The sequence below is a fragment of the Oryx dammah genome, unplaced genomic scaffold, assembly GCF_014754425.2.
Source record: "Oryx dammah isolate SB20612 unplaced genomic scaffold, SCBI_Odam_1.1 HiC_scaffold_2, whole genome shotgun sequence".
Taxonomy (NCBI): Eukaryota; Metazoa; Chordata; class Mammalia; order Artiodactyla; family Bovidae; genus Oryx; species Oryx dammah.
Window position 1 is genome coordinate 35,068,451 of NW_024070186.1, and position 27,510 is coordinate 35,095,960.

Genomic DNA, 27,510 nt, shown 5'->3' on the forward strand with positions numbered 1-27,510 from the left:
GTGTTTTAAAAATGTAGTCAGTTGCCCACATTTAAATATTAAGTGATTTCATATAACATTTTGAATTGCAAGCTTTTTTGAAGAAAAGGGGAAAAAAAAACCCAAACCAGAACATCTGTGAGTTAGCATTAGTGTTACTTACAAACTAGTTTCTTTCCTTCCAGGTATATAATAAGATTGTATTTTTTTACTCATTTAAAGTTGGTTTATCTATCTTGAGTTGACCAGTGCATTGTGACTGTAGGTGAGGTACTTCACTTCTGAGGACTATGGTTTTTTGACTCTGCCTGAGACAAGGAGAGTAAATGTCAATCTGCATCCTTCTACAGATCTATTGCACTAAGTCCCCTACATACAAAGTTCAGTTCCAAGAGCATATTCATAAGTTCAATTTGCTCGTTAAGTCAAAGTTAGCCAAAGTACACCAAAGGACAAAATCAGCTATATAGTACTATACTGTAATAGGTTTATAATACTTTTCACACAAATAACACATAAAAAACACAAAAACAAAGAAAACATTTTAATCTTACAGTACAGTACCTCAAAAAGTACAGTAGTCAGTACAACAGTTGGGGTATAGGGGCTGCCATCGTGTGAACAGGCAAGAAAAGAAGAGTTACTAACTGGAGGAGGGAGAGGAGGTGGGAGATGGTGGATTGAAGGATGGTTAGCAACAGGAGATGGAGGGCAAGCTACAATTTCACTCATACTTGACGTTGAGAGCTCAGGTTCTGTTTCCCTCCAAGAACCAGATGCACGTTCGCGTCTTTGAAAGTTCACAACATGAAGGTTTGCATGTAGGGTACTTATTGTGTTCCCAAAGAACACAGCCATGTACTCTCAACAGCTTTGTCAGGATAAAGATAACATGTTTCTCATTCCTGTTTTCTCAATTGATTATAAAGTGACCTCTTGAAAAATGAAAAAAAATATGAACACATTCTCTCTTAGAATGTTATAAATCTATGAGTGAAGAAAATGGCACAATCTCTCCCCGATATCCATTTCCAGGCAGGTGCTATAGCCATATCACAAACAAACGGCATGGATTACATGTAGACAGAAATACACAAAGACAAACAGAACAGAAAGAAATATACAAACAGAGAAAACATAACAAAAAATGCAAATGTTATAACTGATGAAAAAATAAAAATAAACTCATGGAAATATTGTAGCAGTACCCAGAATAATTTCCATAGCTGACTGAGTCTGCTAGACCTCTGAATGAAATATTCTCTCACCCCAGGCATGTCTTCTGTCAGGCTGGCAGGAAGGCTGGATTATATCTGGGCAGACGGTATCTGACTGCCCATTAAATATACTTCCCTTCTCCTAATCAAGATAGTGATTTGATTCTGTCTGTGCTCATCTGATATTGTGCCACCAATAATTAAATTACCTCAGTGCAAGTGAATCTGTCAAATGCTAAATATCCTTTTACCAAAAAAATCTAAAAGCAGTTATATTAATAAAAAAAATTAAACTCAGATGTGAATGGTAGCCATGAAAGTAAAGACACATTTATTGACATTTAAAATAAAATAAACCTCTATGTAATCTATGACATATACACTTTTAAAATGTTTATTTCTGCAACAGAGTAATTCGGTTCTTCCACCATAGTTAGAGGACTGCTGTGAGATGAGTCTGGATGATTGAAATGGGCCCTGTTTGCATGAGTTTAAAATAGTTTAGAATTAATTTAGAATAATTAATAATTAAAATGTCACTGTTATGAAAGTACCTTGAAATGTTTTAAATCAAATTTCTGGTGTGACTGCCAGAATACTGGACAAAAAAGGGGTATGTGTAATCACAGTTCTGGTTCTAGTACTAATTTCTGGCACTAATTTGAATACATGAACTAGGCCTTTCCAGCTTTCTCACTTGTACATTAGAATGTAGAGCAGATAGTTCTTCCTGTTTCTTCTAACTCTAAAATCCTTTGCTTCTATTTATTAAAATGTACTGATTAGACCTGGGATAATTCTGGTTAAGAAAATGAGTATATTTTAGTAAAGAAAGCTATGAGCTAGTGCTGCCCCATTTTGTAGGCTTGTTTTATTCAGTTTTATGGTGGAGAGGGCAGAAACAGCTGCGAGTAGCAATTAAAATTAATTTAAAAAAACTAGATAAATATTTTGTCATTTTAATTATTCTCACTGGCATCCCTCATCTGCCTATCCTTGCATAAGCAAGAGTCTAAAATTTGTTTATTTTCTAAATCTGTTTTGCTTGTTTTTAGCAAAAAAAAAAAAAAAGAGTAAATAATGTTCAATGACTGTTAGTGAAAATAACTGAGCAAACATGCTCTTGAAATTTTCAGAAGAAACATGGTTTCATCAATTTTTCCAAGATAAATTTTTCTGTATCCTGGATCATAAGACAGTTGCTCCTATATTAACTGAATGATGTTTTACATAATAAACAATAGTGAAAACAAACATTTTCAGACAACTGGAAATTCTGTATGAATGCTATCTGACAAAACATTGCATATGTTATCTTAAACAGAAAACAAAGGACTATCTTTTTTAGTCACTGCAAACAATTAATAATTCACAAGGAGAAAATTATTTTAATTGTTATGTTGATGTCTGAGCACTCTGCCTATGTTCTTGGCACTAACAAACCATGTCATTTCCATTTCTGGAATGTTCAAAGTAGATAATGTGAAAATCTAAAAGTACAGTTGACTCCTGACCAATGTGGGCAGTGGGAATCAGAAATCCACATATAACTTTAGAGTTCTGCATCTGTGGATTCAATGAAGTGTGGATCATGTGGCATTGTATTACATATTTACTGAAAAAAATTGCATACAAGTGGACCTGCAGTTCAAACTCTTGTTCTAGGGAAAACTGCACAATTAAAACCTATTTCCATACAAAGCCAAATTCCTAGGAAATTTACAGAAATTTGTGCAGCTGAAAGTAAGGAAAAATCTGAAAATTCTATGTATTACACAGGCATTTTCTTTAGCTCCTAAGAGTTGCCAATTTCCGATTTGATTTCACTGATTGTGGCAAGGCAGTGGGCCTGAGCATTAAATGTATTGTATTAAAGACCCTCCCAATAACATGGGAACCCTCTAAGGGACACAATCCAGTATAAAAGAGAAACCAGGGGAAAAAAACTGGCAAATGAGGATTAATAAAAAGCTTGACTGCACTAGTCTGTGCTGGAGGTAGGGAGAAAACTGTCCATTGAGAATTCATAATCAAGATTTGTACTTGTTTAGGGTTTCACATTTAAAACATATACAGGAGCAGGGAAGCACCAAATTGACAGAATAACATAAAAAGTGGTCTTCAATTGGTTGTACCACTGGGACACCAGAGGAAGGAAAAACACCCTCAGACAAGACCTCCTTAGAGCCTCATGGGCTTCCCAGTTATAATCCTAAAATTTAAAAACTACATGAGGCAACATGCCACCATTTATCCTGTTTCTCTTCCTCTGTGTTAACATAGAAAGAAACCAGAGATGAAAGAGGCACAGTGGTTAAAGGTATAGTCTCTGCAGTTACCTTCAATAGTGGCTTTTGGACACCTATGTAACTAGATGGCTTTGCACAAGATAACTAACCATAGTTTTCCCATCTCTAAAATAGGAATCATCATAGTAACTTATCTAACATATAAGAATTCAATGAGTTACTACACAGAAAGTAGTTAGAACCAGAAGCATGCATATAATACAAAAACACTGAAAAGGAATAGCTGCCCCTATCATCGTTAGCATCTCAGTTAGCATCTTTGCTATTATAAGTAATTGGTTACATTATCCACCTATTTCATGATTAGGAATGTTTTCCTCAAAATCTACCCAGATGCATATAAGTCTGGGCTGCATTTAATTTTAAGGTAAACCTAGAAATTATATATAACAAAGTTATTTGATTTCACATGACTGGTCCTTTGTTGATATCAGCAGTAGAACTAAGAACCATGGGAAAATGTAATGGGCAACTATTCAGCTATCTAATTATATGTGTCTAAAACTTATTTTTAGAATTTATTTTTTAAACTCACTTATATATAGGTTTCCAATGTAAATCATTTGCCTTATAATGTGTTATGTTACTGTACATATATTTTGATTTCTTAGAATCAAAGAACTGTTACATGGATAGATGCTCTAAGATACACACTTGGTTGGGTAAATAGAATATAGCTTTGATCTCAAGAGTGGATGTACCATGGTCATTGCAGCCCTAGACCTCTCCCTGCCCCACCACACATTCCAGGGGCACTGACCACCAGCCTACTGTAGGGGACTGGGAAAACAGAGTTAAGACAGCAGGCTGCCTCATCAAGTTTTCTGTTGGAACGTTGAACTTATGAGCTCACTAAGCTTTTGTATCAGCTAAATTCTGCCTGTTCTGCAACCTTCTCTTCCAGGACTTTTCAAGTCTCTCCCTTTCTTTCCAACTCCCTTCATTACAATTCCATTTGAAGGAAGAGATTCCTCAGTACTCCCATCTGCCTACTATGAACCCCTGAAAAATTTTAGATTTATCTCTAAAAAATAGAAGTAATTAAGACTTGTCTCATGACATGGTCTGGAAAAGATTAATTTGCATTTATTTTATATTAGAAACTCTTGGGAAACTTCATATCTAGTTATATATTTAATTCGTTTACATTTGCTGAGGGATATACTACTGTTTTATTTTTGATTCCCCTTAAATAGCCAGCCATGTCTTACAAATAACAGGACTTTTATTCATTCAGCATTCACTGAATATTTCAGATGTACTAGAGACTGTTCCTGGCTTCAGTGTAGGTTAATGAATAACTCAAATTTACTGACTGACCTTTTCAACTGAATCGTGTCACAAGTCATGTACCTACTGAGTGTGGCAGAGACAGGAGGTGTCCTAGTTCTCACATTTATTCCCTTCCCAGCACTCTGTACCATTATTCCTCATCAAAAAGAATAACACTTTCACGAACTCAAAAGTGACAGACTTACAATGAGGAAGCAAGCTCCCAAAACCATGGCTTTCATCATCGCATTCAGGTCTAATGGGAAGTGAATTTCAAAGTGGTCAGCATCGCTCATTGCTGATAACACACCATTCCACTTCTGAGTAATACTGCCCATGCTACATATGCCATCAAGTAATCTTACCTAGAAAGACAAGAATGAAACCTTGTGATGATCAAAAAGTGTTAAAATACATGTTTTAATTTTCTAATTAGAAACAATTTATATTGAGAGAGCATAAAAACAGTTCAGGAAAAGGACTTAGAACTTAATGTAATTTCAAATGAGGAAATTATAGTTAAGAAGGGTTATATACTATGCAACTAGTTAAGAGCTAAAAATTAAAAATAGAACTACCATATTACCCAGCAATCACATTGCTGCTGCTGCTAAGTCGCTTCCATCGTGTCTGACTCTGCGCGACCCCACAGACAGCAGCCCACCAGGCTCCCCCGTCCCTGGGATTCTCCAGCCAAGAACACTGGAGTGGGTTGCTATTTCCTTCTCCAATGCATTAAAGTGAAAGTGAAGTCGCTCAGTTGTGTCTGACTCTGTGTGACCCCATGGACTGCAGCCTACCAGGCTCCTCCATCCATGGGATTTTCCAGGTAAGAGTACTGGAGTGGGGTGCCATTGCCTTCTCCAATCAATCACACTACTGGGCATATATCCTGAAAAAACCATAATTCAAAAAGATACATGCACCTCAATGTTCACTGCAGCACTATTTACAACAGCCAAGTTATGGAAGCAACCTAAATGTCCATCTACAGATGAATGGATAAAGAAAACGTAGTACATGTATACAATGGAGTATTACTCGGCTTCTCATTACAGTGGCTTCTCCTATTGCAGAGCACAGGCTCTAGGTGAAAGGGTCATTTGCAGTAGTGTGAATGAACCCAGAGTTGGCCATACTGAGTGAATAAGTCAGAAAGAGTAAAACAAATATCATATATTAACACATATATATAGAATCTAAAATAATGGTACAGAGGAACCTATTTGCAGGCAAGAATAGAGAGGCAAATGTAGAGAATGGACTATGTCTTAAAATTACCAGGCCAATGCTCTTTCTTCATCTTTAAATGAAGCATTAGGGGGAACTTGTGCCATGAGGTATGATTTGAATTAATTACTAAAATCTTCTCAATATAGCAAAAGATTAGGACTGGGGATTGGGAGGATTCTCCTCCAGCTTAGCAAGCAACATGAAAAAGCAAGGAGGTATGGTACTGTGCACTTCATAAAAATCCATATTCTCACAAGCTTTTGTAGGTTAAACTCACTGTCTTTAGGTATCCTAGGACACCAAAGGACTTCTGCTTCTAAAAGGGAGACCCAGGCACTTACTATACGGTGAATATGTTAATGTCACTTGCTCACGGGAATAATATACTCCATCCTTGCCACTCTTCAGCTCAGCCACATTTTCTCCTTGCTACAGTACCTTTTGTCTTTTTTAATCAGATAAGCAATGTCGGATAATATGGTGAAATAAATATGAGAAAAGTTGAAAAGTTTACTGGATAAACATGATGAACTTAGATGGACTGTCAAGCATTCAGAAAGGAATCTTTAAAAAGTCCTGAAAATATTTCTATAAATTTCTTTTGTCAAATCTTACTGTTAGATAATAAGAAATTTCTCGTAGACACTGAAAGGCATTTTTTTAATGAAAAAATGCTATAGTATGACTTGTTATAAGTTCTGTTTATATTAAAAATTATATTAGGTTAGGCTATCTCTCAACATTTTTTATATTTTTAGTGAATTATTACTCTTTGTACCTTTATCAACTGCTGAAATCATAAAAAAAGACCTCCCATTTTGGGAAAAGATGATGGAACCCATTAGCAATCTTTGAAAATGCTTTGATGTCAGCTGGGTAATTAACTCTTTCATCATACTACTATATTTATTTTATTTATTTTTTAAAGCTTTTTAAATCTTTATTTCTTGGTTGCACTGGTTGCTGCACATGGGCTTTCTCTAACTGAGGTGAGCAGGGGCTACTCTGTCATGGCACTCAGGCTTCTCGTTACAGTGGCTTCTCCTGTTGCGGAGCACAGGCTCTAGGTGTGTAGGCTTCAGGAATTGTGGCACGTGGGCTCAGTAGTTGTGGCTCGCAGGCCCTAGAGCACAGGCTCAGAGTTGTGGCACTTGGGCTTAGTTGCTCTACAGCATGTGGAGTCTTCCTGGACCAGGGATAGAACTGGTGTCCCTGCACTGGCAGGTGGATTCCTATCCACTGAACCAGGAAAGTCCTATATTCATTTTATGAGTGATATTATAAATCTCAATTCACTTATATGTGAAAGTGGACTGAAACAAGATCATTCAGAGGCTAAACTGCCCACATAGAGAAATACTAAATACATTATTTTGACATTACTGCTGCTAAGTCGCTTCAGTTGTGTCCGACTCTGTGCGACCCCACAGACGGCAGCCCACCAGGCTCCACCGTCCCTGGGATTCTCCAGGCAAGAACACTGGAGTGGGTTGCCATTTCCTTCTCCAATGCATGAAAGTGAAAAGTGAAAGTGAAGTTGCTCAGTCATGTCCGAGTCTTCATGACCCCATGGACTGCAGCCTACCAGTCTCCTCCATCCATGGGATTTTCCAGGCAAGAGTACTGGAATGGGTTGCCATTGCCTTCTCCAATTTTGACATTAGTGAAGTCGCTCAGTCGTGTCCGACTCTTTGTGACCCCATGGACTGTATGTAGCCTACCAGGCTTCTCCGTCCATGGGATTCTCCAGGCAAGTATACTGGAATGGGTCACCATTTCCTTCTCCAGGGGGTCTTCCCGACCCAGGGATTGAACCCAGGTCTCCTGCATTGGAGGGAGACGCTTTAACCTCTGAGCTGCCGCCATTAGGTTACCTCAAAAATAGAATGAACCACAGCCATAGGTAGAACATGGCCCAAGCACTCCCATCATGTCTTCTTTCTTCTCATTTTGGAGGCTCTACACCACCCTAGAACCTGTAGCAGAGGTTCCAGCTACAAAGCCAGTGATGACACCAGGAGGACACTGCACCTCCAGCTGCCAATGAAGCAGAGACAGAGGTGAAGATGCTATATTTACACACACACACACACACACACCCCCCACTAGATATGTTCTTAACTTATTCAAGGACTAGGGAAACTATTGTTGGGAGAGATAGCCCTTCATGGTTCTCTGGTACTTCACTCTTAACACTTCAAGGATATCTTTGCAGAAAGAAACTTTGAAGGATGGGGCTATGTTTTCCTTCAGGACACAGAAGAGGCTGACTACTGCTTGCTATAAAACAGGCAGCTCCCTCTCTAATTCTATGGTGGATGTGGTTATAAAAGGGGATATTTGTGGTGATGGAACTGTTCGGTATCTGTATTGTGGTGAATACAGGAATCTATACAGGTGATAAAATTTCATAGAACTAAACATGCATACCCACATAACACAAATATAAGTGGAGAAATCAGAAAAAAAAAAAAACCTATCATGGGATAAATGTTCCATAAATTGAGTAAGTCTGTAATTTTGATTAGCTTTACTACATCATGTGTGTGTGTAGTCAATTGTGTCCAACTCTTGACCCCCATGGACTGAAGCCCATCAGGCTCCTCTGTCCATGGGATTCCCAGGCAAGAATACTGAGGTGGGTTGTTATTTCCTTCTCCAAGGTATCTTCCTAACCCAGGGATCAAACTTGTGTCTCCTGCATGGGTAGGTAGATTGTTTACCATGGAGCCACACTGCATCATGGCTTACTTTAATCTTGGAAACATAACACCAAACATAACACCATCATCAGACACTTAACTCTTCTGAACCACTCTTTCTTTATCTGTAGCAAGATATGGGTGTGATGGATAGTGTAAAGTTACCTAAAATCTCTGCTAATACTAAAAAAGCCTAAGTGTATGTTTATCAATACCTTATCTAGGGATCCAAAGGTACCTTTAGATAAGTGTGTGACTACTGTTCTCAGTGACAGGTAAATTTCTAATTCAGTACACATAATTGATAGAACTGTGGACACTAACTAAACAATTCTAATTTGTTCTTGGCCTACCAATTATCACCAAAAAGCATGAACCCATAAGAAAATCCCTTGGTGATTTTCCTTAGGTGAATTAATTAAATTGATTAATTAAATTTCCCCATCCCCCAAATCTTCTTCCATACTGACTTGTCAGAGCCAGTGAGATCCCCATCTCCATGGTTTTGGAAAGAGTACAACCATGTGGTGAATAGTTGGATCAGGAAGAAACAATGGATTAGACTTTCATTCTCTGACCTCTTGCCCAGAGGAGGGACAACAGAAACAGGTGCATTTGAAAGGTCTCTGCATTGCTATGACTTCTTGGCCCACAGAGTCAGTGACCCTGAGCACAGAGGGCCTCAGTGTCTCAGCAGCATTCTGCACAAAGTTGGCTGCATGTTCAGTTACAATGTAAACCATCTGGTCCAGGTTGTTTTCAGCACAGTATGTATAATTAGTTTCAAAGTGTGTTAGTCACTCAGTCTTGTCTGACTCTTTGTGACCACATGGACTGTAGCCCACCAGGTTCCTCTGTCCATGGAATACTCCAGGCAAGAATACTGGAGTGGGTTGCCATTTCCTTCTCCAATTAGTTTCAAAACCTGCTATCATTAAAACACAAAATGAGAGAGCCATCTTAAATTAGAAGTAGTGAAAATAGTCCTCAAGAAGTTATTTGTGCAACATTTGTTACAGATATAAAGAAAAACAACTTTTTAAAAATTTCATGTGAAATAAATGGAACTGATTCAAACATCAAAATATTTTATAATAAGTATTTAAATCTTTTATAATTTAAAACATTTATTTTAATCTCAGGGTAAAATGGTTAAAATTTTTTTTCACATAAGAGTAAAGATTGAAACCATATTGAAGAAGACTGATCATGTCTTATACAATACCTATATCCAGAAAATTTGACTTATAAAAGTATTTTGATGAGATTGTATGTTGCTTCATGAATTAGTCAGCTTGTGGAAGATGATTACTATAACTGCAACTTGCAAATAGGAAAAGGACCAAGAAGAGTTAAAAACTTTATGCTACAGTCGAACAAATGTGTAGAGCTGTTGCTTTAAGGGTTGGGAATGTTTTAGTGATGAAGCACAGTCTCCATGTTGACTGTTCTCATTCTTCCTATTTCCAAAGCAAGGGCCCTGGACTGAAATTCAGCAAATCAAGATTCTGCTTGTCATTTGCTAAGTCATTTTGTCTTTCTGCTCTTTTTCCCCCCTTATCTATACAAGTTAATGATAGGAGTGGAGACAAGGACTAAACGAAGAACCAGATAATATATAAGATTTGATGATTACATGATTTATAAATAAATACAATTACACAAAGATAATTCTCTTAGTTTCTAAAGGAAATCTTTCCTCTTTGGACCACTAAAGTGGATTAATCTAAAGAAGAAAGTGGCTACCGGATAATTCTAATGTTGCTGATTCAAACTTCCACCTTATTCAAATACTGTTGAATATTGTTGAATTATACATACTTTCCAGAGGCTCAAAATGCTGAAGAACATGTATGTAGTCCAACTGTTGGGAGAGAAAAAAAGCAATTAGGAGAGAAATAAAATAATTAAGTCAGCATTAGAAAAGAAATCGATCATATATTATAGCATATTAATTGATTTTTAAAGTGTCTTTAATAATAGTATCATGGCTTCCCTGGTGGTTCAGATGGTAAAGCATCTGCCTGCAATGCGGGAGACCCAGGTTCAATCCCCATGTTGGGAAGATCCCCCGGAGAAGGAAATGGCAACCCACTCCAGTACTCTTGCATGGAAAATTCCATGGACTGAGGCGCCTGGTAGGCTACACTCCATGGGGTCGCAAAGAGTCGGACACGACTGAGCGACCTCACTTCACTTCACTTACATGAATAGAATTAATTAAAAATATATTTTATCAAGTAAAATTAGCCTATTTGCACCTGATCAGATGGTTATTAGCAGAGATGACCAGATAGGAGAAACAGTTTCCTCCAGTTCTACCGTAAAAGATCAAAACATTTATCTAAAATATCAGAAAATCACCTTCCTGCTACAGTGACTGAATTGAGAAGCTGTGTTGACATGGACTGCTCCCAGCTTAGTTCCCTGAATCTCCACTCACTGACACCTGACATGTCTCCCACAGACTGGAGTTGTCAGGAAGTTCATGATGGTTTAATATGGACCAGCCACAGAGAAGCCAGTTTTCTCAGTGGTTTACAGACAGTGAATTAGCCAGTGGACTTTACGTAGGAATGTCCAATTTTAAATCATTTCATGGGTACCTCTGAGAAAATAACAATTAATTAGGAAAAGTTTGGATAGGGCAGGCAACATGTGACTAGGATCAGGGCAAAGAAAAGGGAGGTTGGGAATACCATTAAGTAAATTTTTTTCTTTACTTTACTTCAGAATTACTCCCAAGATAGATATTTGACAGTTCCATTACCTGTTATATTTGATTCCTTCTAAGCCTGGGATTTCTTTGGAAGGAATGATGCTAAAGCTGAAACTCCAGTACTTTGGCCACCTCATGCGAAGAGTTGACTCATTGGAAAAGACTCTGATGCTGGGAGGGATTGGGGGCAGGAGGAGAAGGGGACGACTGAGGATGAGATGGCTGGATGGCATCACGGACTCGAGTGAACTCCGTAAGATGGTGATGGACAGGGAGGCCTGGCGTGCTGCGATTCATGGGGTTGCAAAGAGTCGGACACAACTGACTGAACTGAACTGAAGAGAAGAAATCTCCTTGAGGACAGACTGATAATACCTTATACAATTTTACATCATTCCTAATCTGTGAACATAGAACGTTGACTGAAATGCCATAATTCTTAAATATTTGTTGAATAAGTTAATGAATTTGTTGAATAAGTTAATGAATATATTTTGAAATGAATGGAAATGATGAGTGTTTAGTCATGTGAGTGATTACATGCAGATAGAGATAACACAATCCATGTTTAATTCAGTTGTATTTTTCCTGTGAAAACACAAAAAGGTGGCGGGGGGAGTCTGAAAATGTCTTGTAATATTTCAAAAGTGGTCATTAAAATGGTTTACCATCCCTTTAAAATATTCTAGCATCTTAAATCTAGGATTAAAAGAGAAAGCATATTCACTACTTGGTAAAATGTCCACTGCTGGGCAAAATATCCTAAAGAAATGAAGCTCTTCATTGTGGGAGAAATTTACCCCATAACAAACTGTGGCTATTTAGTAGTAGTTATTTGAGGATTTATTGGAGTTGCTGGCAAACTTAAGTCTCAGACACCAAATAATCCTGCTCTGCTAGACAGAATTCCACTAACCGGTCCTGAAAAGGATCTACATATCTTCCATATGACATCTCAAAGATCTAGGGAAGATAGAGAACAATGACTGGGTGTGTGCCTTCCGCTCATAGCCAAGGAGGCACTTTAACCAAACAGCATCAATATAGTTCTCATTTATTCTGTACTTCCTGTGTGCCAGGAATTATATTACATGTCAATAATTCTCATAATGCCCGGTAGGGCAGGGATAGATAGTACTGTTTTATAAATGAAGGAATTAAAATATCAACAAGTTAAGATGTGTGTTAAAGGTTGCAGAGCTTGTAGGGGATAAAGTCAGAATTAAAAATCATGTTGTCTGGCTCCAAAGCCTGTTTTATTTTTGTTTATTTCTGGTTTTGTTTTTTTAATGGAAACCATTTCTGAAAGGGAAAAGTGAATCGATAGTATCTGTCAAGGTAACAGAAAAAGTTGAACAACTTTTTTGAACTTAAGTAATTTTAAAGTTGTACAATTTTATTTCTTTATTATGCATTATAATTTTTATTTTTTCTCTTTTTTTAAAAAAAATTTATTTATTTTAATTGGAGGCTAACTACAATATTGTGGTGGTTTTTGCCATATATTGACATGAATCTGTACAATTTTAAAAGAAAGGGAAATGGTCTAGGAGACCCTAGGCTTGCAAGGACAAATTCCTCTATTAGTATGTGAGTAGAAAAGTGATTTTCCAAAATGTATTACCTATAAACATTCTATAAAAGGGTTTACTCTAGCAGTTTAATGGCTTTTATGTATATTTATAGTTGTTTTACAAAAAGAAAATTTAATAAAATTTTTGTGTTAAATTTCAGTTGCCTAATACAACTCTATTGAATTTCACACATTGTTTCTATAGCATTGTATCAATAGTTTGCAGTGCATAAGATTAACAATATATAGAATTGCCAAAAGGAACTGGGCAACCTCAAGGAATATTTTATTGACTATATTGGGAGACAAGTATTAAATTATAGTCTTTTGCTCACAATGAACTTCAGAATCCCTGGCATCCAAAACCAAATGGGCCAAGATTACAGAAGGTTTTCCACTAACAAGTTTATCTTAAAGTACAATTTTTGAGTGTACACCGTTTTGTTCACCAAACGTGCCTATCCCCAAATTTCTGATCAGGGTTTCAGGGTGGTTCTACAATTTTATGTAGAAGGGATTGAGGAGATCACCGTTTTGTGGGAGGGGGAGTATTATGGACTTGACCTGAAGCTATGTGTGCTTGGTTGCTGTTGTTTAGCCTCTCAGTCACGTCCAACTCTTTGTAACCCCATGGACTATAGCTCCCCAGGCTCCATCATCCATGGGATTCTCCAGACAAGAATACTGGAGTGGGTTGCCATTTCTTTCTCCAGGGGATCTCCCCTATCCAATGACTGAACCTCCATCTCCTGCACTGGCAGGTGGACTCTTTACAACTGAGGTTACCAGGGAAGCCCATATATGCTTGGTAATCACCTTATTTTTTACTAAGGTATTAGGTTTTGTTGGGGGGCGGGTGGGGGCTGGAGTGGCTAATGAATTATGAGTGGTAAGGGAAAGTAAGGGGTCAAGCCACTTGATGATTTGGCTATTAAGTGTCTGTTTCTTTCATATCACCTTTCTTCATGTTCACTCTTAGTTCCTAGTAAATGACACCCCAGCTTGCATCTACCATAGCATTTTTCTATTCCTACTTCTGTTTTTCTAATTCTCTACAAGAGACTACCTTGAGTATTTTGCAGTTCAAACTACTCTATTTATGAAAACCACACTCTTCCCACTAAAAGAATCCCTATCCTCTACATTTCTTAAATTAGTACCACCACTTTTAAAGTCTCACAAACTAGACACCTGTCATCACTAACCTTTACCCGCCCTCTTCAACTTTTCATTTCTTCTTGTTGGATCTCCCAGATCATATTTCATAAGAAAACAATTTGGATTTGTGTGAAATACCTGACCTAAGTATTCCAGACCAGGAGGACAGTTCAGCATAGGAGCTGGCTCTGGCATCCAAGTTGTTGGAGCAGACTTACTTGGTGAAGGGTACCAGCCATGTTGGCATTGTATAGGACGGGTGCCACCAGTTGGCAGGTATGAAGGGAGGGTCCTGAGTTGCTGTAGTCTGTAGTATCCCACAGGCAAGTCTCCTGGGGTGTATGCAGGTGAAGGGACAGCTATTCCAGGGAGCCTGCATTAAAAAACAAATGAGACAATTATACATAGTAAAAACTAATATATTGAGACTTAGCATGGATTTTTATATGGAGATTACGAGTCACATGACAGGTTCTTAACAATGACAAAGAAGTTCCATTTTCTAAGGGAAGGGGCATGTACCAAAAATGTAGTGGGAGGATTTCCAGATTACTAACTCATTTAATCTTCTTATACCTGTGAGATAGTTATGCCCAGTCTACAAGTGCAAAAACTAAGGTTGAGGAGATTAAGTAATTTGTTACCCTCTCTATGCCTATCACATAAACCTAGTTAACACAGGGTCTGGCATAAAATTACCATGATGCAAATTTATACTTTTATATTCTTTACCATTATTGTTCAAGTTCACGTAAGTGGTAACACTGAGATTTGAAGTCATCTGCTAGTTTCAAAGGGATGATTTAGACTGCTGCATTGTCTGTGACTCTGTCACCTATTTATACCCTCATCATCTGGTTCTCACAAGCTTTCCTCCAACCAAGGATCAGTTAAATTTTAACTCTGTCAATATAAAAAAGATCACAGTCAAGGAAACCAGATTTCCTTAAAGAGACATGGTGTTTAAGAAGATAAGCACTCAAAATCATGAATTAATAAGAGGGTATAACTAATGGGTGACTTCAGATTTTGTTTTTCTTTTACTAAATGTCTCTTAAAAGCAGCAGGGATATCATCTTCTTTTATCTCTGCCTTCTCCAGCCAGGATGGTATCAGTACAGGCCTAACAGGGAGCTTGAACTCCTGCCAGCAGTAACAAGGAGCACTTCACCTCTACCTGTGCAAAAGGAAGGCTCCCTATAAGGAAGCAGGATCCCCTGACACTTAATGAAGAAGCATGGGTAACTTTCCACAAACATTTCACAATAACTGCTTAAAATATGAAGAATTACCAGCATTTAGACATGAGACTGTCCATTCTGCTGGGAAGAATCTATAGTTCCTGAAAAAATAAGATCTAAGTACTTTTATCTCCAAATTTGTTTCATTTTACTTTCTTAGATTTAAACTAATTAATTGGTTTATTTATGTAAGTAATTGGGCTTTGGTCCACTACTGCTTAGGGGGCTTCCCCTGTGGTGCAGAGGTTAAAGCGTCTGCCTACAATGTGGGAGACCTGGGTTCGATCCCTGGGTCGGGAAGATTCCCTGGAGAAGGAAATGGCAACCCACTCCAGTATTCTTGCCTGGAGAATCCCATGGACAGAGGAGCTTGGTGGGCTACAGTCCACGGGTCGCAAAGAGTGGGACGCGACTTCACTTTCACTACTGCTGCTGCTGCTGCTAAGTTGCTTCAGTCATGTCGGACTCTGTGCGACCCCATAGACAGCAGCCCACCAGGCTCCTCCATCCATGGGATTCTCCAGGCAAGAACACTGGAATGGGTTGCCATTTCCTTCTCCAATGCATGAAAGTGAAAAGTGAAAGTGAAGTTGCTTAGTCATGTCCGACTTAGCGACCCCATGGACTGCAGCCTCCCAGGCTCCTCTGTCCATGGGATTTTCCAGGCAAGAGTACTGGAGTGGGGTGCCATTGCCTTCTCCGGGTCCACTACTAAAGGGTATCTAATAAACTCTAAGTTATTTCTAACTTTGGAGAGCCTTACCTGAAGCCCTGTGAGAGGCAGAACCACAGCTCTCTTTCTCTGACCTTTGAGGAAAGGCCAGAACAAAATGTAATACACAGTCAGATCCACAAGACAAAAGGTGCTTTCCTCTAATCCCAGCCAAAAGAGATGGTTTTTAAAAACTACTGTAGTTAAAAACAAAATAGAAGAAACCAGGTTGAATATTTTATTCTCAGGTTTTATTACAGATCTATTTTAGCTAAAATGCAACTAACTCCAAATTAACAGGAGATTCTAGCTGAGACCTGACCTATAAAACTGACTGAAGCCTTGATAACATTTGTGGGTTTTTATTCTCACCTTTTTCTTGTCAAGAATTTATTGACTGAAAATTCTAACTTAATTTCACAGTCTACTCATGGATGTATAGGTTGGGAAACAATATTAGAACAGTAATTCTCAAATTTAGCTGTTGACATAATTCAAAAAGATACCCATACACCAATGTTCATTGCAGCACTATTTATAACAGACAGGACATGGAAGCAACCTAGATGTCCACTGATAGATGAATGTATAAAGAAGTTGTGGTATATATATACAATGGAATATTACTTAGACATAAAAAGGAATGAATTTGAGCCAGTTCTAGTGAGGTGAATGAATGTTATACAAAGTGGTCTGTTATACAAAGTGAAGTCAGAGAGAGAAAAACTAGTATTATATATTAATACATATTAAAAATAGTACTGATAAACCTATTTGCAGGGTCAGAATAGAGACACAGATGTAGCAAATGGACTTGTGGACACAGCAGGGGAAGAAGTGGGCGGGACAAACTGAGAGAGTAGCACTGAAACATATACATGCTGCTAAGTCGCTTCAGTCGTGTCTGACTCTGTGCAACCCCATAGACAGCAGCCCACCAGGCTCCCCCGTCCCTGGGATTCTCCAGGCAAGAACACTGGAGTGGGTTGCCATTTCCTTCTCCAAACATATACATGAGCATATGTAAAATAGCTAGCTAGTGGAAAGTTGCTGTATACCACAGGGAGCTCAACCCAGTGCTCTGTGACAACCTAGAGAGGTGGAGTGGGGTTTGGGGGTGGGAGGAAGGTTCAAGAGGGAGGGGACATATGTATACCTATGGCTGATTCATGTTGATGTATGGCAGAGGCCAAAACAACATTGTAGAGCAATTGTTCTCCAATTAAAAATAAATTTTAAAAATTTAGCTGTTGATAAAAATCAACAAGATAGGATGTTTTTCAAGATTTTTGTTGGAGATACTGATTCAATATGTGGCCAGAAATCTATCATTTTTATTTTATTAAAAGAAATCCTACTGTTTTGATACACTTAGCATATATTAAACTACGCTTTAAGAGATGATTAGAATTTTTTTTCCTGAAACTTAACATATAACCTGCCATTAAAAGTGAATGTTCATAGCAACATTATTTATAGTAGCCCAAAAGTGGAAAAAGTCCAAATGTTCATGAAGTGATCAATGGATATGCAACAGAATATGATTCAGCATAAAAAGGGATAATGTTCAGACACATGCCACAACATGGATAAACCCTGACAACTATATGCTGAAAAAAGTAGGCATAAAAGGCCATCTGTGTTATGATTCCATCTATACAAAATATCCAGATTAGGCAAGACTATGGTTTTTCCAGTAGTCATGTATGGATGTGAGAGTTGGACTGTGAAGAAAGCTGAGTGCCGAAGAATTGATGCTTTTGAACTGTGGTGTTGGAGAAGACTCTTGAGAGTCCCTTGGACTGCAAGGAGATCCAACCAGTCCATCCTAAAGGAGATCAGTCCTGGGTGTTCTTTGGAAGGATGATGCTAAAGGTGAAACTCCAGTACTCTGGCCACCTCATGTGAAGAACTGACTCATTGGAAAAGACTCTGATGCTGGGAGGGATTGGGGGCAGGAGGAGAAGAGGACGACTGAGGATGAGATGGCTGGATGGCATCAAGGTCTCGATGGACATAAGTCTGAGTGAACTCCGGGAGATGGTGATGGACAGGGAGGCCTGGCATGCTGCAATTCATGGGGTCTCAAAGAGTCAGACACGACTGAGTAACTCAACTGAACTGATACAATAAGTAAATCAGTGGTTTCCAGGAGAAGGACAAAAATGTGGAGTGATCGTTAACGGAAGATGATGAATAAAATGAAAATATTCTGAATTTAAATTTAAACTAGTGATGGTTGTACAACCTTGTGAACATACTAGAAACCACTGGCTTGCATACTTTTTAAGTGGTGAATTTTATGTATAGAAATTTATCTCCATAAAAAAAGAAATTAAGATAAATCATGTTGAAAGACACTAAATATTGAGAAATGGTACTGCCTGTATTATGTTGGATTGTTAATATCTGGGTTTAGAAGGGGTTGACCCAAGAATTGGGGGTTACACTGGACCAGATCCATACAACATGCATAAACATGAGGCAGGAAAAGAGCCCTGCCATTTTCAGAAAACAATGCAGGAGCAAAGGCTGCCTGAGCTACAGAATCTCATTTCTAGAAAGACACAGTATCTCTGCATCATCTCACAGATGGTTATTTTTGAAACTGTAAGTTTTTGCCTCTCTTCTTGATACTGTTACTAAACCTCATCCAGTTGGGACTATTGTTGACTTCTCACCTTTTTCTTATTTCTTTTTGTTCCAGTAGTTCCTTCACACTGATCCTTAGAGCTGTCTTATTAGATATCAACTAGCTGTTCACAGGATATTCACTGAGTACTCATTATGCAATGGACCCTGTGCCAGAAGTTGGGAAGGTGATGAAAAAACAAACTCAAGTATCTACTTTATAGTCCCGATGGTCTGTTAAACAGCATCTGCAGATCCCCCATGGTCTCTTGGATAAGATGCAAACTTATCTGCACTCAAGCCCTTTCACCATCATTTCTCTGCACTTTTGCTGTTTGTCCCAAATAGGCCTTTATCATGTCCCCAAGAAACCACCAGGTCTTCATGACCTTGTGCTTCTCGATATGTTTTTCTTTCTCCAAGGGCTTGGTCCCTTTCCAATTTTGGGGTGGGGTGGGGGTTGAGAAAATCATTATCATGACAACAAAACTTTACTTCCTTAGTTAGGATTTCCCTCATCACTGGCAGAATCAGCTACTCTTGTCTTCTGTGCTTCCCTGGTGGCTCAGATGGTAAAGAATCTGCCTGCAATGTGGGAAACCTGGGTTTGATCCTCAGGTTTGGAAGATCTCCTGGAGAAAAGGTAATGGTGATCCGCTCTAGTGTTATTGTCTGGGAAATCCCATGGACAAAGGAGTCTGAGGGTACTACAGTCCATGGGATTGGAAAGTCAGACATGACTGAATGACTAACACTTTCATTTCACTTTCATCTCTTGCAGAATCAGTTACTGTTTTCTGTTCCTCTATAATATTTGCTTCATATTTCCATAATAATGTGGAGAATGCCATCAATGTTTTCACAACTTCTGACCCCAAGAGGCTCTAAATTCTCTGAGGGCAAGAATCTGTTCCACTTGACAAGCAGTAAATACTTGGAATCCAGCAGGCATGCAATATTTATTTGTTGAATCAAGAAACTAATCAGTTAATTAAAAGAGCAACCTTAATTTTTAGTGTCATTTTCTGTCAAAGAGAATATTAAACTTAGCAGGTATAAATTGGGAATTGTATTCTGGAGGGGCATCAGAATTTGGATCTGATGAATTTAAATGGCAGTTGTAGGCAGGAGGAACGCCAGACATTAGATCCAGGAGCTCTGTTTTATTTTCCATTTCATTGACAGGTTGATCAAGGCTTGTGGTAATAGGCCTTAGAGAGAGGTGGACTACAAGGGAGAAACGAAATAATTTGATGACTGAAGATATTAAATTCTTAGTATGCTAAATCATCAGTGTATGTAATCACTACAATATGTACCACTATATTTACTATAAAACATGTAAAATATATATATTAAACATTAATCTCTACACACAGTAATTCTTAGGCTGAACATAAATGAAAAAAGTAAAGCTGAGCAATTATACTGTACTTGTGATTTAAGCACTAAGTTCTCAGGCTGGTGGTTCATATGACCTGGTATTGCTCTTATTTGTATATCCAAATTCCTTCCAAGATAGTCAAAATTCTTTGTCCTCTAATGCATTATGAAGAATTTGGCATACATGACATCAATCTGATTTTATCCCCCATATCTTTTTTGGAAAGTGGTTGTGTCAAAGTAAGTTCAAAACAAAGCAACATATACTTAATGCTTTAAAAGGCAGTGTGCAAACATAATTCATTTAGAGGTGATTTAGTTCACTTTGCTGCTGCTTCTGCTGCTAAGTCGCTTCAGTCCTGTCCGACTCTGTGCGACCCCATAGACAGCAGCCCGCCAGGCTCCTCTGTCCCTGGGATTCTCCAGGCAAGAATACTGGAGTGGGTTGCCATTTCCTTCTCCAATGCATGAAAATGAAAAGTGAAAGTGAAGTCCCTCAGTCGTGTCCGACTCTTCGCGACCCCATGGACTGCAGCCTACCAGGCTCCTCTGTCCATGGGATTTTCCAGGCAAGAGTACTGGAGTGGGGCGCCATTGCCTTCTCCAATAGACCTATTTAGGTGGCTCCAATTTTAAATATGTGATATAAAATTTAACTCACTGCAGGTTCTCAGTAAAGGTAAACAAAAAGGAGAATATAAAATTTAGGGAAAACCTAAGTCTAGAAATACCAGTTTTATTTTACATGCAAGTGCACCCTGAAATGGGCTTCCCTTGTTGTTCAGTGGTAAAGAACCGCCTGCCAATGCAGGAGACAGGGTTCCATCGCTGCGTGGGGAAGACCCCTGGAGAAGGGAATGGCAACCCAGTCCAGTATTCTAGCTTGGGAAAATCCCATGGACAGAGGAGCCTGGTGGTCCACAAGGTAGCAAAGAGTCCCTCGCGACTTAACTGAGAAGGAGCACGTGAAATAACTACATCTTTTCAGTTTGCCTGAATGCTAAAGTGAGAGATGGGTTCTCCCTGTAATCCCCGCCTCTCTGCCAGCAAAGCACGTTAAGTGACTGCAAACCCTTTTACCTGCGAGTCGACCTGACCCGGGTCCCCAGCGCTGTGCAGGGGGAACGCCAGCCCGAGATCCCAGAGGAGCCCCTTCTGGCTGGACCCGGCCTGCAGGACAGAAACGCGGCGGTCGGCAAGCGGCCCTAGGGGCGCGCCCAGGAGGAACACCCTAGCCAACAGCCTTCTTCCCGGGGCCACGGCCGCCGTCTTCAAAGCCGGCTACCTCCTGGTGCCCCGAAACTTCAGGAACGACCTGAGGATGCGGCGCGGGGCGTTGCCGGCCTCGAACTTCTGTTAGCAGGGGGCCAGCCCCACTCACCGCCAGATAGCTGTTCCCTCGGAACCCGCCCGGGACGCCGAGCCTGGGGGCGGATTTCATCCGCCGAGGAACGGGAAAGGGGCGGGGCGGGTAAAGGGAGAAGGAGGAGGAGGCTGCTCAAATTCAAATTAAAATAGAGATGGGGTGAGGGGCGCTGGCCTGGGGGCGTAGTCCCGCGGGCAGGGACCCTGCCGGGCCACCTTCCCCTCCCCCGCCGCCCCGTGCTGGGCGCTCCGCCGCCTCCGCGGTCGGCGGCCTCTGGAGGCGCAGCCGCCACTTGGAGCCAGTTTGCAAGCGAAAAACGTGGGAGACAGGAAAACAAGGAGAAACAAGTTGTCACCGTCACCGCTCTCATGTGAGGTAAAGAAAAGAATAAGAGCAAGTCGACGGTTGCCTGTAATCCGAGAGACACTTTCTAGAGCCTGTGAGGCAAGACTTCCTGACAGAGGTTACGGAGTCCAGGAAGGAAAAGAAGCGCTGTTAATTTGCACCTGTCGTCCCCTCCGCCCCCGCCCAGACCGTTGGCTTGCGCGCTTGGTCTTGGCGATGCAGCGCTGGCTGAAAACGGAGGTTCAGGGCTCAGGCATTTGTTTTCCTTTCCACAGGGTCGGAGGAGGCCAGTTTGATGTCGGAAGGAGCAAGGAAATGGTGTCAGGAAAGAGGAGTAAGGGAGCAGGGTTGCCTGTGTTTTCTGAGAGAAAAAATGGCATTTGTTAATTAAGGTTGTTAGGCACAAGTATTGGTTTGAAACTACTGAGGTTCAGGTCTGAGGTCCACGGGGAAGGAACACAGTTTTTTTGTCGCTGTTGGGTCAGTACAGCTGCTGTTGGGTCACTGTAGTAAAGCCCATCTACTGACCCAGAGTTGTAGTGAAGGAAAGTGGTTTATTGCAGAATGCCAAGCAAGCAATCTTGGCAGCCGGTGCTTAAAAGATCTGAACTCCCTGATGGTCTTTAGGCAAAAGTTATTAAAGTCAGAGTGAAGGAGGCAGGGTGTGGGGTGGATAATCCCCTCCTGGACATTGTTCTGATTGGTTGGTGGTGAGGTAATCGGGGGTCAACATCTTCAGCCTTCTGGTTCCAGCCAGTCTGGGCCAGTCTGCCTGCCGGCGAGCAGCGTGCAGTAGACTTCTTCCACATGCTGGTGTTTTCAATTTCTGCAAAAGAGCTCAAAGGATATGGCTCAGAATATTATCTATAGCCTTTGAGATCAAGGAACTTAAGGCCTTTGACTTTGTTTAATGGCTTTCGTTATTATATAGTTTGTCTTGACTGTTTTTCTTTCTGTGTTCTCTCACCTCTCTGATTAAATTTATTATTTGGAACTTAGTGAAGGCCTAGGAGCTAAAGTTTTTCTACAGACAAGAGGTGGCTGAGGAATCTGGGTGCAGGAGGTCTGTTCTGAGAAGACCAGAAGTCGTCCTATTTGGTTACACATTGAGGAGAACTGGGAGAATCTGGGTCCCTGATCTTGTAAGAAATTCAGTTCAGTTCAGTTCAGTCGCTCAGTCGTGCTCAATTCTGCGACCCCATGAATTGCAGCATGCCAGGCCTCCCTGTCAGTCACCAGCTCCCGGAGTCTGCCCAAACTCATGTCCATTGAGTCGGTGATGCCATCCAACCATCTCATCCTCTGTCGTCTTCTTTTCCTGCCCTCAATCTTTCCCGGCATAGGGTCTTTTCCAATGAGTCAACTCTTCGCATGAGGTGGCCAAAGTATTGGAGTTTCAGCTTCAACATCAGTCCTTCCAATGAACACCCAGGACTGATCGCCTTTAGGATGGACTGGTTGGATCTCCTTGCAGTCCAAGGGACTCTCAAGAGTCTTCTCTAACACCACAGTTCAAAGTTCAGTTCAGTTCAGTTCAGTCGCTCAAAAGCATATAAGAAATTAGAACTGGACAAAAATAGATTACACTCTGAAGAGAACTTGGCACTGCCCCCACTATGAGAGAAGTTTGGATAGGAGAAAGCATATGGGAGGGAAGTTCTGGAATTTTCCATTTTCCTTGATATGCATGCTATTTGAGAATAAGTTTCTTTTTAAAAATACTGTATTTTTTCATAGAAATTGCACAGAACATTTTTCAAATGTAGGGATAGTGTGAAAGTCTCTCAGTCCTGTCCAACTCTTTGCGACCCAATGGGCTGTAGCCTACCAGACTCCTCTGTCCATGGAATTCTCCTGGCAAGAATACTGAAGTGGGTTGCCATTCCCTTCTCCAAGGGATATTCCCGACCCACGGATTGAACCCAGGTCTCCCCCATTGTGGGCAGATTCTTTACCATGAAAGTATAAAACAAACAGGCACCAAAGCTATGATGATCTAAACTTAAATCTTTAACAAAGTCAGGATCTGATGATGTTCTGGCTTCAGTAAGTCAGGTGATGACTGCATATCTTTTTAAGTATTTATTTTCACATGTCTTAGTGTTTTTAGCTGCACTTTTTCATGTTGTGTGTTGTTATTTTTAACTGATTGCTTCTATTTTGTCACAGTCCACTTAGAGTGTATTAATATATCACTTAATACAAAATTAAGAAATTTGTGCAACATGCTTCAGTTCCTCAATCCTTCATTCAGGTCACTGTTGTCACATATTTTATGTGAACATATATAAATTTCATGTACATTGTTATAATTTTGGCATAGAGTCAGTTTTATTTCATAGGTATTAAGAGAAGGGAGAAAAAGATCTTATACTTACCGCATATATACAATTCCAGGTGTGCTTCATTCTTTCTTGGATATTTGAATTTTACATAGTGCACCTCTCCTTGGGCTAAAAAATTTCCTTTTGAATATCTTAAAGTGCAGATCTGGTGACAGTAAGTTCTCTCATCCTTTATTAATCTGAGAATAAATTTATTTTGCTTTCATTTTGAGATTCATCTTATTAAATACAGAATTGTATATTGGCAGTGTTTTATTGTTGTATTTCCGCAAATTTTAAAGACAGCATCCGTTTGATTTCCATTTTTATCTGATGTTGAGTAGGCTATCATTGTTTTAAAGATATATTTATATCGTTGGCTTTCTTACAGATAGTCTAAAATATGTGGTTTTCTTTGTGTCTTTCCTGCTTGGAGTTCTCCTAGCTTCATGGATATGTCAGTTGATTCCTCCTCTCCCAATTTTAGCCAGTTTTTTTTGAAATTTCTCTTCTCCATTCTTTCCCTTATTTCTAGGAATCCAACTGAATATATGCCAGAACTCTAGATTTTGTCCCACAGATCACTGAGGCTTTGTTTGTATTTTCATTCTTTTATCCTTCTATTTGAACTGGATATTTTCTTTGAATTTCTCTTCAAGCTTTGACCTTTATTTCAATCTGCTGTTAAGCCTCTCCAGTGATTTTTCCATTTCACGTGTGTTACACTTATCATTTCTCTTCTTTCTGTTTGGTTCTTTATTGCATCTTCTGTGTCTGTTGAGTTTTGCAGTGTGTTTCTTCATTATAATCATCTTTTTAAGCTCTTGAACATTTATGAAAACTTTTACAATTCTGAGTCATTTTAAGTCTATTTCAGTGGATTGTTTTTATTCTTAAGACAAATGATCATAATTCCTTATAACTTAGGATGTATGACTGACTCATTTGTATGATGAAATATTGTTTGGCATTAAAGAAAGTTTATGTATACTATTACAGAACAGTTTTAAGTACCTTCCCTGTTGATGCCAATACCACCTCCCCCTAAAAAAGACCAAAAAAAAAAAAAAAAAAAAAGCAGAGAAAAGGAATTGGAAACTTGGATAGATACATAGATAATTGATCAATAAACACTTATCTATGCACTGAAACATTATCCAGAACACAATAGGATAAAATAGGTGATCAACTCTAAAGAAATCACTGGGAATAGAGAGATGCTTTTCATTATATGTCCATATGTACTTTTTAAACAACTTTATTTCAGTGTAATTCATTCATTTAAAGTGAACAATAAAGTTGCTTTTAATACATCTGCAGTGTTGTACAACCATTACTACAATCAATTTTAGAATATTTTATTACCCTCAAAAGAAACTCTACCCTCTTTACGTTTCACCCCAACCTTTCCCTGCTTCCTCCATTCCCCTACCCCTGAAAGTGAAGTTGCTCAGTCGTGTCCGACTCTTTGTGACCCCATGGACTGTAGCATACTAGGCTTCTCAGTCCATGGGATTTTCCAGGCAAGAATACTAGAGTGGGTTGTCATTTCCTTCTCCAGGGGATCTTCCTGACCCAGGGACTGAACCCAGGTCTCCCACATTATAGGCAGACATTTTACCATTTGAGCTACCCCCCTACCTCTAGGCAACAACAAATCTACTTTCTGTCTCTCTAGATTTGCCAAGTCTGGACTTTTTATAAAAATGAGATCAACACAATATGTGGTCCTTTGTGACCAGCTTTTTTCATTTAATATAATTTCAAGGTCATCCATGCTGTACCATTGTATCAGTACTTCATTTATTTTTATTATCAAATATTTCACTTATGCCTATATCACATTTACTTATCCATTCATAAATTCATGGACTTGATTTTTTTCTACAACTCACATGTATTATCTTTCAAAAAATAATACTGTGAAACCCAAATAGTGTGATGGCTTTTGCAATTATATTTTTAAGTCAATAATCAAAGAGTAAATTGCTAATATATCGAAGTTGGCAAGCTTTTAAATATTAAAAGCTGCATGCTGCAATGAATATTTGGATACACGTACCTTTTATCAAATATGGGAGTCTAAGTGTAATGGTTACTTTTATGTGTCAACTTTATTGGCAATAGGATGCCCAGATTAAACATTATTTCTGAGTGTGTTGTTTAAGAGTTTAAGTGTTGTTTTATGAAATTAGCATTTGAATTGATGGACTCAGCAAAACAAATTGCCCTCTTCAGTGTGGATGGGCATCATCTAATCTGTTGAGAGCCTGAACAGAACAAAAGGTAGAGAAAGGAGGAATGTGCCCTTTTTTTTTTCCTGCCTCACTACTTAAGATAGGACATCTTGCCGGGGTCCAGCCCCCGCAGGATCCAGGGAAACCCGAAGGAGGAATGGCGTCAGCGATTTTGATTGATTTAGAGAGAGAGATAAGGAAAGAATGTTGAAGAAAAGAAAATAGAGGAGAGAAAGAGGCTGATATTCTTTGGTTTATCTTCCCTTTCAGGTCTTAGAAACCTGGGCAGATAAGTGAATGCAGGGAGCCTCTATGCTCCAAGGGATCAGCCTGAAAAAGAGAGGGAGACGGAGAGAGAAAGAAAGATAGAGAGAAGAAAAAACACGGGGTGACCAAGCTATTTCGATGAGTGAGGCCCAAAAGCTTTATTTTTCAAAAGGTACTTTTATACCTTGTCTTATACATAGAGGGAAATGAAAGATGCAAGGTCATACAGAGTCAGCCCAAACATTCCAGCAGTTTTGCTCTTATCAAAACCAGGATTTTTTCTGCATACTTTTCCCACAAATGATGTTGTGTACGGTATCTTCTGGCCTTGGAGGCCTGTGAACATTATATGACCCTCTTTTGATAAAGGCTGCTCAACCAGAAAACTTATTTTCCCTCAAAGTGTTTTTTCGTTATATTTCTAATCTATGTCAGCTTCAGAAAATGCCAGAGTTACATTTTTCACAGAGTAAAGGTGTAGTGAGTTACAAGAAAGAACCAATTAGCTCAAAGATCTAATGTGGTTAAATTCAAGGCTTCACTTGTTTTTCTTACATTCTCACTATGTTAACAAATGCATTCCCAGGTGCACAGTGGGTAAGAGATATGGGAACTTAGCAACAAGCATTGGCCCAATAATGAAATCCTACACCAGCACTACTCTAATAACTTTTAACTCTTTCAAAGGCTCTATGTTTTAGGCTTTCCGTGCCTCTCACAGTTGGGAGGCTGTAAATGATCACATGTGTAGCTGTAAGAGTCTGGATATACCTGCTGAGCAAGCTAGAATGCTAACAGAGGGGGTGTGATTTGAAATATTCCTCTCATGTCCAGGAGACTTA

General features: G+C 39.4%; 2 protein-coding genes across 2 annotated transcripts in view; both read right to left on the reverse strand.

Annotated features, from left to right (window-relative positions):
• Positions 1-506: 506 nt before the first annotated feature.
• Positions 507-21,620, reverse strand: LOC120858316 (phospholipid scramblase 1-like). Its single transcript, XM_040234336.1, has 5 exons — positions 21,511-21,620; positions 14,381-14,535; positions 10,534-10,576; positions 4,984-5,142; positions 507-1,021 (listed from the first exon to the last, which is right to left on the reverse strand). The coding sequence occupies exons 1-5, from the start codon at positions 21,568-21,570 to the stop codon at positions 959-961; spliced, it is 480 nt and encodes a 159-aa protein (XP_040090270.1). The 5' UTR covers positions 21,571-21,620; the 3' UTR covers positions 507-958.
• An 18-nt stretch (positions 21,621-21,638) lies between these two features.
• Positions 21,639-27,510, reverse strand: part of LOC120881450 (phospholipid scramblase 2-like) — an 83,418-nt gene continuing 77,546 nt past the window's right edge. The window contains exons 6-7 of the mRNA XM_040265154.1: positions 21,964-22,201; positions 21,639-21,904 (exon numbers count right to left, since the gene is read on the reverse strand). Of these exons, the coding sequence (XP_040121088.1) occupies positions 21,639-21,904; positions 21,964-22,201 (504 nt within the window). The remainder of the gene's footprint in view (positions 21,905-21,963; positions 22,202-27,510) is intronic.

Bases quoted from the DNA above. Each gene is read 5' to 3' on its own strand.
- LOC120858316 (XM_040234336.1), bottom strand. From the start codon at position 21,570: ATGAAATCCGCCCCCAGGCTCGGCGTCCCGGGCGGGTTCCGAGGGAAC. The intron at 14,536-21,510 runs GTGAGTGGGGCT...TTTTTAATGCAG, and splicing joins GAGGGAACAGCTATCTGGCG to GCTCCCTGGAATAGCTGTCC. The intron at 5,143-10,533 runs GTATGTATAATT...TTGTCTTTCTAG, and splicing joins GCATTTTGAGCCTCTGGAAA to GTAAGATTACTTGATGGCAT.